General features: G+C 38.2%; 1 protein-coding gene across 3 annotated transcripts in view; it reads right to left on the bottom strand.

Annotated features, from left to right (window-relative positions):
• The window catches only part of RRAGB (Ras related GTP binding B), a 36813-nt gene extending 23246 nt beyond the window's left edge, over positions 1-13567 (bottom strand). For 2 of the 3 annotated variants that reach the window (XM_061135909.1, XM_061135911.1), the window contains exons 1-5: positions 12905-13567; positions 12087-12120; positions 7322-7421; positions 2953-3036; positions 767-833 (exon numbers count right to left, since the gene is read on the bottom strand). In XM_061135909.1, the coding sequence (XP_060991892.1) occupies positions 767-833; positions 2953-3036; positions 7322-7421; positions 12087-12120; positions 12905-12996 (377 nt within the window). In that variant the 5' untranslated portion in view covers positions 12997-13567. The remainder of the gene's footprint in view (positions 1-766; positions 834-2952; positions 3037-7321; positions 7422-12086; positions 12121-12904) is intronic. The other variant, XM_061135910.1, reaches the window with a different exon arrangement.
• Positions 13568-14939: the final 1372 nt, after the last annotated feature.

Below are 14939 nucleotides of genomic sequence, written 5' to 3'. Positions count from 1 at the left end.
ATTCCTATTATACAGATGAAAAACCTGTAGCTCAGAGTGTTTAAAAGATCTATCCAAGATAACACAGCTAACAGAGCTGAGATACAAACCCTAATCTAATTCCACAGCTTAAGGGCTCCTAATTATTGTGCACTATATATTGCTACTGTAGCATAGAGATACAAGAATAGAAAGCACACCATATGGAAGGGAGCTCCATACGCACAGTGAATGTGTATTTGTGATGGGATATTCTGGAAGTGTGTTGGACACGAGAGGAAAAACTGTCTCCTATTCCTCCAATAGTGGGAAACTCAGCTGGAGAACTGAGGTCCAAATAACTGCTTAGATTACCTGGAGATAATTATTAAAATACCAAAGAATGAGATGATATGGTGTGATGGCTGAGAGCTCAGCATTGGTGTTAGGCTGCTTGAGACAGAAACCTAATTTCTTCATCTAAAAAAGAGAAGGATGATTGATCCCATACCATAGATACTTAGATATAGCTTGTGTGAGTACTGCTTAAACATGTCAAATATAGAGGGTATTTTCACAATAATAGAAAAATCAGATATCTTCATTCAATGAAGTGCCAATTCTGAAGTAATTTTATCTAATTTATCTATTATAGTTACTCTAGTATATTCGCTGTGTCCATGGGGTTACAAAGAGTCAGACACAATTTAGTGACTGAACAGCATCAATGGCATTCTCTGTGCTGATTATACTAGATGCCATGATTATTGTCATTGACTTTATGAAGAATTAAGCAGATAGTACTTACCCACCACAGTCCCACAGGTTCAATACCAGGTTTCCCAGAAATCGAACATGAGAATGTTCTACATCAACTGGAAAACAAATATGACAAATCTAGTAATTGTAGCATGCAAGATGAAATTCAAAATAAAGCACTAACCCATGGAATTTAGAAGGACCAAAGTGGAGTGAAATGCTCAAAGCTACAACAAGAAGGTGATTTTCAGCTTAGCAGTGTGGTTTAGTGGCAAGGTGGGCACCTAAACTATCCTGAGCTACAGAAATGGCTTTCATGTAAGTCATTGTATTTTAGTAGTTTTAGTGCTCAGAGCAGAAACAATCTCCAATTATAATACTGTTAAAATTTCAACATGTAAGACAGAGACATATACCATTTAATAGCTCTTTTCTGACCTATCAATACATTCCACAAAAAATTTAAAATTAAAAAGGACAACAAAAACCAAATATAAATGAACATAAAACATAACCAAACTCACTCCCTCTACTGATTTTCTTATTTTGATTAAGGACCCTATCATTTTCCCATTTTGAGGGGGTCATTTTTGACTCCTCTATACACATTCAATTCATTGCTAGTCCCAATTCCATTCTTTGTTTTACTATCTGCTACTAATATTAGGGAAGGCTCTTACCTTCTCAAGCCTATACAGCTACAATAGCTCCATAATTACCTCCCACCAGGAAGCCTTGGGGGCTTCCCCGATGGCTCAAACAGTAAAGAATTTGCCTGCACTGCAGGTAACACAGGAGATGAGGGTTTGATTCCTGGGTCAGGAAGATTCTCTGGCGGAGGAATGGCAACCCACTCCGGCATTCTTGCCTAGAAAATCCCAAGGACAGAGGAGCCTGGTGGGCTACAGTCCATAGGGTCACAAAGAGTTGGACACGACTGAGCATGCACACGCTCAGCCTCAGGAAGCCTTACTCACTTTACTTCATCCTATAGACTACTGCCAGGTTCATCTTCTTAACACTACTTTGAACATGTCACTCCCCGTTTTATAAACTTTCAATGGCTCCTCCATGCCTACAGAGGGGCATGCAAGGTCCTTCAGAATTTGGCTTCCAATCTACCTTTATGTTCCCCCAATGAATCACATTAATAAAGCCTTTTGCTCCAGTCCAATTTTATTCAGTTTATTCAGTCCTCCCAAACCCCTCTACCTCCCCAGCCTCCAACACACTTTATATCAGGGGTCGCAAACTTGCTAATAGAAGCCAGGCCAGTAAACGTACAAGTGTGAAGCTGATCATGTATGGAGAGTAAACATCCACTGAAGGGGACAATGGAATGGACAGCAATCACTTAGCTTTAGCTCATTTGCCATGCAGCAACATGGGCTCAGGATTTCCAGATCTTTAAATTTTTCAATAGTAGCAGGAAATCCAGAGTTTTTATGGAAACTTTTACATATTGATAACTAATTCCAATTTTTCTAAAACATTGCACAGGTCAAACAAAACACATCTACAGGCCTTATCCAGCATACAAGCTGCCTGTTTGCGACCTCTGCCTTCCATGTCCCTCCCCACCCTATACGTTGTCTATTCTGTCCATTTGCCTAGAAAATCTTCCCCACCTTTCTTCCAAAGTTAGATTCATCCTCTAAGACCCAGCTTAAACCCCACCTCCTCTAAAAACCCTACCTAGCCACCCCCACTTACCATCATCGCTCCCTCTGAATTCATTTAAACATTTATTAAGCATCTACTCTCTGCCAGGCACTAAAAATCACAAGGAATAATGAAAATTCTTTTCCTGGAAATTTCTTGAAGTCTAGCAATTATCATCTTTATAATTTCTGTAACAGTTAATCAACACACAGTGGTGTTTCTTCTCTATCTTGAAGCTGTTGCTTAAACTGACTGCTACCTAACTTCGTGGAATTTTATCTTCTCATAAACTAGATCATAAGCAGCAAAGCATTACTTAAAAAATACGGGCATTGGAGTCAAACAGCTCTTAGCTCAGATACCCATTCTACCTCTCTGTGTGACCTTGGGTAAGTCACTTAACCCCTGAGTATCAGTTTCCTCTTCTATTAAGAAAAAAGGTGGGAGGCATACAATTGACCTCACAGGATTAAAGGGATTATCATACCTCAAGTGCCTGGCATGTAGTAGTTGCTCAAACTATTTCCCTTTTCCCCCTTTTTCCCCCTCCTTGGAAAAGGAATCATATCTTACATGTCTTTGTATTTCCAACAGAGTCTACGAGAGAGTAGGTGCTCAAACTGCTATTAATTTGAAGACTATGTAAACGGTCTAGTACTAAAAAAAAATGGAAAGAAGTGCTACTGAGAAAAGGAAAGACAATAACAAAGGAAGTGACAGGATTCAGTGACTTTAGATATGGAGCACATGGGATAAAAATCTGGTCTACTCCCATATCATAAAAATTGTTCTCACCAAGTGACCAATGGCCCATTACCAAATCCACTGGACTTTTTAGTCCTTGTCTTACTTTCTGCACATGACACTGTTGACTAGTCTCTTCTCAAAAAAATTCTCTTCTCTTGGCCTCTGATAGGAGACCTATAACTGCTCCAGCAGGTCCTCTTTCACAGGTTCCTGTTCTTCTTTCTGTCCCTTAAATGTTGGAGTTCTTCAGGATTCCATCTTTGGCCACCTACTCTTCTCTCTATGTATTCTTCTGCTCCCAGGCAAGCTAATCAATTCATATTATTTTAACATTTAGATACTGATAATCCATAATTATTTATCTGTAATACAGATTTCTCTCTTCCCTTTCTGAATCATATACTGGACATCTTCATTTGCATATACTGCAAGTATCCCAAACTCAATATATCCAAATATAATATCATCTCCCCATTCTTCCCACAAAATCTATTCCTCTTTTAGTCTTCCCTAATTCAGTGATTTTAACCAGGTGACTAAGCCAAAACCTTAAGTTTCATCCTGAGTTCACTCTTTCCTGCTTCATTCCCCCCAAACATACCAGCAAGTCCTGATGACTTTACCTCTTAAATACACCCCAAATCCATTTGCTTCTCAACATACCACTACTACTACCCTAACCCAAATTAAGCCCCCATCATCTCTTACCTGGTCTACTAAAAATAGTTCCCGAATTTGTCAATCTGTTTCTTCCCTTGCCTCTCTCCAATCTATCCTCCATATTACAGATATAATGATCTCCCCACAATGCAGATTTTATTTAATCCTTCTTTAAAAAGAAAAATAATAACATGTCTCTATGCATGACTGCATATGCTCAGAAAAAATAAGGCCAGAAGGATAACCTCAAATTATTAGTGATGGTTGTCCATAGGAAGTAGGCCTGAGAATGAGGGACTTTTCACAAATACTACTTTTGTAATTAAAGTTGAAAATTAAAAATAATGAAATCTGATATTACTTTTCTGTTAGAAACTCTGTAAAGGTTTCCCTCCAACTTCAGTTTAAACTACCTGATTTGGCATACAGGGCACTTTATGATCTAACCCCCACTTTCTGCCTCTCTCTTCAGTCTCAGTTCTCTTACAGGGCCCTCTGGCTCTCCTAGTCTTCCTGTCTTGCTACCATAAGAGCAACTGGAAAGAACCAAGAACAGAGCTTTGAGAAATCACATACACTTATGGGGCAGAAAGAAGAAATTCTTTTTTTTTAAAGGGAGGGATGATTAAAGATAAAGGAATAAAACCAGGGTAATAAAGCATTAAATAAAAGCCAAGAGATCAGAGAATTTTGAGAAGGTAGGAAATCTTGGAGCTGTCAACAGTGTTTGAGACTAAAATACTTCATAAGCACAATTTTTATTGACAAGTTTATGATTCCAACAAACATTTTAACAGTGCCCTAATAAATAAATACCACCATTCTGTATCCTTACTTCAAATTCCAAAACACTGTACACTCTAAGTTTAATAAAATGAAACTGGGCTTTTTTCAGCAATGACAAACAAGAAAAACACTAAAACATTCAAGGTGATATAATATTTTAGAATATGTACTCTTTCACTACTTTTAAAGAAAATCAGCAATTGAACAAAAATGAATAGTAAGCAAAAATCAATATACTATACATATTTTTATTTAGTCTATAAATTTAGCAGTAGAACTCAGACCTTTCTTCCAGAAATGACAAGCTAGTTAATGATACACTAAAGCATTAAGGTCAACATAATATTTTGAAGTATACTTTTACCAACTTTAAGAAATACAGTAATTACTAACAAAGTATTATCAATAAAGGTCCCACTTGAGATAGCCCCAAGAGCCCTATCCCATCCACAGGAAGCTCCAGAAAAACATTTGTTAAATAAATGGCCTGTTTAAATGTACAGGGTTCATATAATTTGCAACATTCTGTTCATAACGTTTTAATGAAGCTGCTAGATTATGTCAAAACTATTCTAAGTAGCTTGACTAGCTCTGAAATTTGGGTGATAAGACTATTCACCAGACTCAGAGCAGTCATTCAACTCTGATTAGCTAAAGACAAAAATATTAACTGGACTAGAAAACAACTTCAATGAAAGGTGCAGAACTTAAAACACAAAGAGAAGTCTGCCAGCAATTGCAGCTGTAGCATAATGAATAAAGCAGGAGCACTGACTGACATTCTAGCTCTAACACTCATGAGTTGAGTGAGCTTAACTTCAAGGTCATATTTTCTTCACCTATTAAAATGAAGTTCATATGAGAACTGAAGTAAATAGAACAGCATATAATTAAACATTAACTTTGTCTGTTCTACTGAAACCATTTGATTAAGGTCCAAGTATTAAACTTGGAAGAACAGAAAAAAAATTAAAATATAGCCAATCAAAACAGGGAGGAGTCTGAATAGATAATTTCTAGAAGGAAGTCTCCTGAGGCATAATAGACCATAGGACCCTGTCCTGACCAAAATTTTTGATAAATGACTTAGATGAAAACTAGATGAGATGCTTAAAATTGCACAAAGCTAGGAAGGATAGTTAACATATCAGATGAGCAAATAAGTAGCTAAAATGAAAATAGGATCCAACTCCTTTTCTCTGGATAAGGAAACTGAGGCCCAGTGAGACAGTAACTTGTTCTAGATTTCAAAGTTAACCTTTCATGGGCTAAAACAATTAAAACTGAATAATTCAATAAACATTTATTCATATGTTCAAACTGTTAACTGCATAAGAATCAAAAGGATGATTTGTGTTTTAATAAAAATATATGTGAAAAGTAATACTTTTTTAGTATGACTCAGTATAATGAAACCCACTCCACAGGAGAGTAGGGGCTAGACTGTGCTAACAGCAGTGTGACACCCAGGACAAGAGATGTACTAGTCATACTCTCCTGTGATTAGACCATGTCTTCATTTAAATCTCAGCTCTAAAAAAATATAGACATATTCAAACAAGTCCCTAAAATGCTTCAAAATGATGTCAAATGAGAGAGAGGAGGAACCAGAGATTTTTAATTTAAGGAAGATAAGATTTGAGAGGCAAGGGATGGCTAGGATAGATTGAGACATTAATCATACTAAAATATTTGCAGAGGCTCAAGAGAACAGAAAGGGTACCAACTAACAGAAATAAAGGGAAATAGATCTGGGGCTTTAACTAAGAAATAACTTTCTAATCATTAAAGCTTACACAATTATGAGAGTCTATACTATACTTTAAGCACTTTAAGAACAGAAAAGAGGTTTCTTTCTCCTTTGTATCCTAGCATCTGGAATATAGGTGTGTTTGAAAAATGTCTGTTGTTCTTGAAACCAGAATGAGATACCTTTTGAAGTAGTAGGTAGCTTGTCCCTAAAAGTGTTCAAGATGCTAGTAACCCAGATCAGGAAAAATCGAAAGCCAAGTAGGACAATGGTTTTGTTACCTAGAGGCCAAGGACCAAGAATCCAAAAATTCTTGGATGCTACAAAATGAAATGGCATTATAGCCTAAAGACAGAAAGGGTCTCCCAGGAGCATAGACCTACTGAGCAGCCATGGCAGCCCAGCTAGTTTGTACTAAGAAATCAGATTTAAGATTCAAACCATAAAGGGCAATGAAACATTTCTCAAGTCAAAGCTTGAATTCCAACGAGAACATCTATGCATATCCAGGAAGTGAAATAGCAGAGTATAGATCCAGATAATCTTCCTCTGACAGCCTCCCAACCCCAGCAATTTACCTTTTAATAAGACTAGGACTAACAACTGCTTGTTAAATAAAATCATATATTTTAATGTTATGCTTGTTAGTACCTATAAATTAATTTCTTTTTACATAATAACAGTTAAAAACAAATACCCTCCCCCACATAAAAATTGAACAAACAAAAGGACCCCTATGCTTGTTGAGAAAGAACAGGATAAAAACAAAGTTGGACAAGGATATCCCATTTGGTAAGCAACCTAGAAAGAAAAGAACCTCTCCAAGAGAGCCAAGCAGTAGTAACCAGAATTAGGTCACATCCTTCTGAGAAGGAATGGAAAAAAAAGGAAAAGTGCTCAAAAACAAATCTATCAGTCTCTGTATCACCAAGTTACTGCAACCAAGTGTGTTATGCAGCTTAAGATCACATAACTTTACAATAAGACAAAACATCTTACTTGTTGCACCAAGGCGACGTGTGTCTCTTGCAATATAATTTGCAAAGATAATAGACCTCATGCTGGTCTTACCCGACCCACTTTTACCCATCAACAGGACCTAAAGACAAAAATGGGAAAAAAGAAAAGAAAGAAGTCAGCAATCAAGGGCAAATCAAATCTAAAGGGATCTATTTATCTCTTGGACTTGATGTTTTACTGAAGTGACAGTACACACAACCTAAAGTGGATACTTGTAATTGACTAGCTCTCTGACCAATGTGAACATGGAGGTACCTAGAATTCCAGAGACCAGTCACTTACCTGTCGTAAGTCACAATTTCTCTTGGTGATAGACTCACAGTGAATTTATCATGTTATAAATATATACTATCATACATTCAGTACTACGTTAGTGAAATAAAGGAAGCTCCAATAATCTGATGAAAGGAATCAACTTAACAGGAAACTCTCATAATCTAATATTTTATGCACTGCACTATCTGTCAGGGTATTTCAGTATAAATTAAATTTCACCGTCTTCCTCAGGGTCAACCTTACCACTTCTACCATTAATCTCATGCCTTTTACTCACCTTCATGATTTTGTTCCATTATTTACTCTTTTGCACTGTGCATGTGCTCAGCTGCTCAGTTGTGTCCGACTGTTTGTAACCCCATGAAGTGTAGCCCAACCGAATCCTCTGCCATGGGATTTTCCAGGCAAAAATATTGGAGTGGGTTGCCATTTCCTTCTCCAGGGTATCTCCCCAACCTAGGGATCAAACCCACGTCTCCTACATTGGCAGGTGGATTTACCACTGAGACACCTGGGAAGTCCTAGATACTCTTTTATTTCTTTTCATAAGTGCCCCATTGCTTACAGGATCAAGTCCTTAAACTACATATAAGACCCTCCTTGATCTGGCTTATTTACTCCTCTGCCCTTGTCTTCTGACCCTCCTAGCCTGAAACTTGTAGAGTCCATCCACAATGAACTGAACTGCTTGTAGTTCCTTTGAATGTGTCAGGTCTCCAGGGAGCCCAGTTCTATGTCACTTTTTATGCTGAACTCTCTGCCATTAACTTTACACTCCCTTTTCTTTCTTCACCTAAGCTCCACTTATCCTTCAAGACTTGGTTCAGAAATCATCTCAAGAATTTCTCTGATTCCGGAAAACGTAGTCAAAACACTCTCTGACGTAAACCATAGCAGGATCCTCTATGACCCACATCCCAAAGTAATGGAAATAAAAGCAAAAATAAACAAATGGGACCTAATGAAACTTAAAAGCTTTTGCACAATGAAGGAAACTATAAGCAACGTGAAAAGACAGCCTTCAGAATGGGAGAAATAATAGCAAATGAAGCAACTGAGAAAGAATTAATCTCAAAAATATACAAGCAGCTCCTGCAGCTCAAGTCCAGAAAAATAAGTTACCCAATCAAAAAATGGGCCAAAGAACTAAATAAACATTTCTCCAAAGAAGACATACAGATGGCTAACAAACACATGAAAAGATGCTCAACATCACTCATTATCAGAGAAATGCAAATCAAAACCACAATGAGGTACCATCTCAGGCCAGTCAGAATGGCTGCTATCCAAAAGTCTACAAGCAATAAATGCTGGAGAGGGTGCAGAGAAAGAGGAACCCTCGTACACTGTTGGTGGGAATGCAAATCAGTACAACCACTATGGAGAACAGTGTGGAGATTCCTTAAAAAACTGGAAATGGAACTGCCATATGACCCAGCAATCCCATTGCTGGGCATACACAGTGAGGAAACCAGAATTGAAAGAGACACGTGTAGCCCAATGTTCATCACAGCACTGTTTACAATAGCTAGGACATGGAAGCAACCTAGATGTCCATCAGCAGACGAATGGATAAGGAAGCTGTGATACATATACACAATGGAATATTACTCAGCTATTAAAAAGAATGCATTTGAATCAGTTCTAATGAGGTGGATGAAACTGGAGCCTATTATACAGTGCGAAGTAAGTCAGAAAGAAAAATACCAATACAGTATATTAACGCATATATATGGAATTTAGAAAGATGGTAATGATGACCCTATATGCAAGACAGCAAAAGAGACACACATGTAAAGAATAGACTTTTAGACTCTGTGGGAGAAGGCGAGGGTGGGATGATTTGAGAGAATAACATTGAAAAATGTATACTATCATATGTGAAATAGATTGCCAGTCCAGGTTCAATGCATGAGACAGGGTGTTCAGGGCTGGTGCACTGGAATGACCCAGAGGGATGGGATGGGGAGGGAGGTGGGAGGGGGTTCAGGATGGGGAACACATGTACACCCATTGCTGATTCATGTGAATGTATGGCAAAAACCACCACAATATTGTAAAGTAATTAGCCTCCAATTAAAATAAATAAATAAAAAATAATAATTTCTCTGATTCCAATACTCTAGGCTGGCTTAGGTATACTTCATTTCTTTTCTCCCATGACACTCCTAGGACACTGCAAAGACTATAATGCATTGCAGTTATTCAATTTTTGTTTTGGTGTGTCTCACAAGACTCTGAGCTCCTGAATGGCAAGGAGAATTCCCTTTGAGTCTTCAGTGCCTAACATATATAACAGTCACTTAAAATATGTTCGTCAAAAGAATGAGCAAGCCATCAAAACAAAAAGATATAAAGCAAGCAAATTTTTAGCAATGAGAATTGTCCAGTGGAAATGGTGAAGGTAAACACCTTCTAGTCAGTGACAGCATTTAACAAAGACACTTGCACTAAGAGAGAAACTAGGTGATATAACTTTTAAGAGTCTTTTCTCACTTAAAATTTATGAACTATAGTTCCAATTACTTTGATTTTCAGATAAGGGGGTACACATTTTATCTTCAATTATAAGATATTTTATGAAAATTTATCATTACAAATATTGAGAATATTAAAAAAGTATACTACACTCAAGTTCCACTGAATCTAACTATTTAGCTATATAACTTTATCTTACTAAGGAAGTATTACTGAGGATATTGTTTAAAGTTGTTAGAAAAAAAAGTTTTAGTTTTACTCTTAAGCATTTACAAATTTCTGGTATTTTTAGGCATCCTTGTTGATAGCAACTTTAGACAGGCTCATCAAGAACATTTCCTCTGCAAACTGAAGTTATATAACTGAATTATTAGATAAAGACTAAATATAGTATTTTCCTTTTTTTGTTAGTTGAATATTAATACACAGTATTTATCCTTGGGTTGGTCAGATTCCCTGGAGGAGAGCATGGCAACCCACTACAGTATTCTATCCTGGAGAACACCATGGAGAGAGGAGCCTGGCCAGCTGCAGTCTATAGAGTCTCACAGAGTTGGACATGACTGAAGTGACTTAACATGCATACAAACAATATTTATGACAAAATAATTAGTTGTAATAGTTTCAGGTGTATAGAACAGTGATTCATTTTTGCAGATTATATTCCATTATAGGTTATTATAAGATATTGGGTATAATTCCCCATGCTAAACAATAAATAGTTTTTGCTTATCTATTTTGTATATAGTAGTTTGTATATGTTACTCTCATACCCCTAAATTGTCTCTCTCTCCTTTGTAACCAGTAGTTTGCTTTCTGTGTCTGTCTCTATTTTGTGTATAGATTCATCTGTATTAGTTTTTAGATTCCATATATAAGTGACATCATATAGCATTTGTCTTTGAGCACAATATTCTCTAGGTCCATCCATATTGCTGCAAATGGCAGTATTTCATTCTTTTTTTATGGTCTTTTGTTTTTAATTTAAGAAATTTTATTTTAATAGCTTAAAGGTGAGGGTGGGATGTTTCGAAAGAACAGCATGTATATTATCTATGGTGAAACAGATCACCAGCCTAGGTGGGATGCATGAGACAAGTGCTCGGGCCTGGTGCACTGGGAAGACCCAGAGGAATTGGGTGGAGAGGGAGGTGGGAGGGGGGATCGGGATGGGGAATACGTGTAACTCTATGGCTGATTCGTATGACAAAACCCACTGAAATGTTGTGAAGTAATTAGCCTCCAACTAATAAAAAAATTTAAAAAAAATTAAAAAAATTTAAAAATAGCTTATGAAAGACTTATCAAGGTTAACTGTATTAAGTACTAATTTAAGTGCTCTATCTGCATTTGCTTATTTAAGCTTACTAACAATCTTATGAGATAGGTAACATTATTATCACCATTTTATAAATGAGGAAGCTAAAAGCCTAAAAGGGTCAGAAATTTGCTCCAGAGCTGTGACCTTATCTATCCTTCCTAAACCCCAAGGTGGGGAACATTACCATAAGAGCACAATTCCATTTGGAGAACTCACATGAAACCTTATAGTGGTAACATCTGAGCTGGGTTCAACCTAAATGTGCAGGTAGAGACATGTGTAGTGTGTGTGCATAGCTTGCCCAAAATGCAAATTAATCTGTAAACTTGGAGAAAAACAGATGCTGCATGGCTATGACATGGTTTAAAGGTGTGGCAGATGATTTAGTCAGGAATATAATTTTAAAGGGCATTCTATAAGATGAATCTTTTGGATTGTATTCAGTGGGCTTTGGGAAGTTACAAAAAGTTCTTTAGTATGTGTATGGGAGATTTCTATGTTAGAAAAAATTAAATCTGATAGCCAAGAAGGGGACAAGAGTCAGGGAGAACATGTAGAAGGCTCCTACAACAGTCAAGAAAAGATGGCAAATGTGACCACAAATATATTTCCTAAACAGTAATGTCTTACCTTTACTTTCATGTTTTTGATGTACCTAACACATCTTACCTTTTTCTTCATGGCTGTATTTGGTAGCACCCACCTGCAGATATAAACCAAAAGACAGAGTTTCAATGATCCAGCTGCCTTGGAAATTAGAATGAAACAATTTTTTTTTTAAATGCAGAGGTGCAAAAGAGCATATTTAGCACAACAGCTGTGTGGCAGACCTTAGTTAAATAGAGGCCATCAATTTCCTAAATTATAAAACTGTGTTTATTCTCCCTTAATTACCTGCTGAGGGAGGTAATTTAGAAGATGTATTTAGATGTATTTAGAAATATAAATGAGTTAAAATTCAACATTCAGTTTTTTATCACCTTAAAACATTATCAAAGCAACATTTACAAATGTTTTAATAATCCAAACAATATTGTCATATTTGAATATCTTTTTTCAAAGTCAACATATTTTTCTAAATCTTTATTCCTTCAGCTGTCCTTCCAAGTCATATCTCACTCATAACAGGCACAAAGTAGTACAAATTGGCCCAGAAAGCATTCTCAAGTCACTGATCTCTGTCCAGGAAAAACCAGCTCTCTTCTCAGTCTTCTTATTCTCAACATGATGACGTCAAATGTTCTTTATGGACAATTCAAAACAATCCAGATTGCCTCCTTAGAACAATCCTCACTCCCTGGAGTGATATCACGCCTGTCCCAACAACCAGGCCTCATTTGATAGCTTATCCAATCACCAAAAGCAACCTTACTGGCAAATCGAAGCAATTTATCATAGGTGGGGTATTCTAATTCACAATACTCCCTTCAGTCAGAACGTCCACGCCCCCCCCCCACCCCCGCTTCCAGTTAATACCCTTCACCTACCCAAGCGATCCTTCCGGTTCCCCTATGGGAGGATCCATTATCGGCCCCAGATTCTCTTTCTCCATCTTTTTTTCAGAGTCAGATTCTTCCATCGTGCAACAAGTCTTTTCCAGTCTCTTCTAAATCCGCAGTACTCTCTCTTTTTTTTTTTCCCCTTGTTCACCCCCTCAGCCGCCTGTTCTCCTCGCCTGCGGTCCTTAGGCCTGCTCTATTCTCGCCTCCGCCTTTGTCCACCGGGGGTCCGCTTTCCGCACGGTTACCTTTACCGACTGGAACTTGGCCTCAAGGCACCGCCGAGCTGGCCAGCTCAAAGGCGAAGTGATTCGGTGATGCAAAGGAAGAGATGGAGGATGAGAAGGAAAGAGGGATAGCGGGAGGTTCGTCTCAAGTTTGGGCCTCAGGACCCAAGGTCTTGAAACCCAAAGAGGACTTCACTCGCAAAGAGGTGGGGATGAGGAAGGCAGAGGTGGCAGAAAGAGCAGACCCGTGCCGTAGGCACCAGCGATGAATGCCTCCTAGGCTCCTTGTTCCTGAACCTAACTGCTCCGGAGAGTCCGCTGGAGGCAGCGGCGACTACGACCTGATAGCCCGCCCTTCAGGAGCGCAGGTACACCACCGCAGCCACCCTACTGCAGGCCAGGATCACGTGGGCACCTGCCTTAAACCCGGAGCTTGTCACGTGACTGCCGCTTCCCTAGGGGCCAGTGGGCGGAGACGAATACCATAGAGACTGCGCGGAAAACGACAGAGTGCCGCCCGTTGCCGTCACGTGGCCCGAGTTCTTACAAAGCCCAAGCTCGATAGAGCGCGGCCAGCCTGAAGGGGCTTTCCACCTGGCCCCACCTTCCGCCCAGACTTAAAGGAGCCAGTTGTAATTTTAGTGTCTCAAAGCTAGCTTTTTTTTTTTTTTGTAACTGTAACGTCACTCTTGACGTTTTTCAGTGATGAAAACCAAACATTTTTTTCTCCTTGTTTTTTACGTATTTGTTTTCATGTTTTTATTACTAATATTAACCCGTATTTGTGACTGAGCTTGGAACTAATGAGTTAATACATTCAAACAGCTTACAACTGTGTCTTCCACATACTGCTCAATAAAAGTAATTATTGCTGGGATCAGGAAATTTAGGACTTACACATAGCTCTCTGAAAGTAAGGGAATTATATAGGGGCATATATATATACATACATATATACATACATACAGATATAGATATAGATATGTATATATATATATATATATATATATATATATATATAAATGGGCTTACTTCCAAGGTGACTCTAGTGGTAAAGAAGATATGTCTTATGTCTCCTGCCCGTTCAGAAGACAGAAGAGACTGGAGTCCGATTCCTGGGTCGGGAAGATTCCCTTGGAGAAGGACATGGCAGCCCACTCCAGTATTCTTCCCTGGATAATCCCATGGACAGAGGAGCCTGGTGGGCTACAATCCATGGGCTGACCGATTAAACACATACAGATATAGATATATGTATTATATATATAATGTAAAACATATTATATATCTATATATTTATATATGTGTGTATACATAAATATATATAAACCACATGTATACATTCCTTAAAAAGGAAGGAAAGAAGGACTGGAGGGAGAGTAGGAAGGACAGAACAAAGGGAAGGAAAACTGTACAGAAACAAGATACTGTTTTGCCCCCAGAGGTCTCTATTTAACCTTCTATATGATCCCATCTTACAACAAATGACTTGCCTCAAGAAAAAGTCATTCTATTCTGACTATGATTCTTTAGCTCTGTCATTGTTCAGTTGCTCAGTCATGTCCAATTCTTTGGGACACCCCCACTCTTCCATGGACTGCAGCACCCACGCTTGCCTGTCCTTCACTGTCTCCCGAAGTTTGCTCAAACTCATGTCCATTCAGTCGGTGTTGCCACCCAACCATCTCATCCCCTGTTGCCCCCTTTCCTCCTGCCCTCAATCTTTCTCAGCATCAATTATTTGGCGTGCAGTCTTGTCTATGGTCCAACTCTCACATCCATGCATGACAACTGGA

This window comes from Dama dama, chromosome X, assembly GCF_033118175.1.
Source record: "Dama dama isolate Ldn47 chromosome X, ASM3311817v1, whole genome shotgun sequence".
NCBI lineage: Eukaryota > Metazoa > Chordata > Mammalia > Artiodactyla > Cervidae > Dama > Dama dama.
This window is presented reverse-complemented; position numbering and strand designations above follow the sequence as displayed.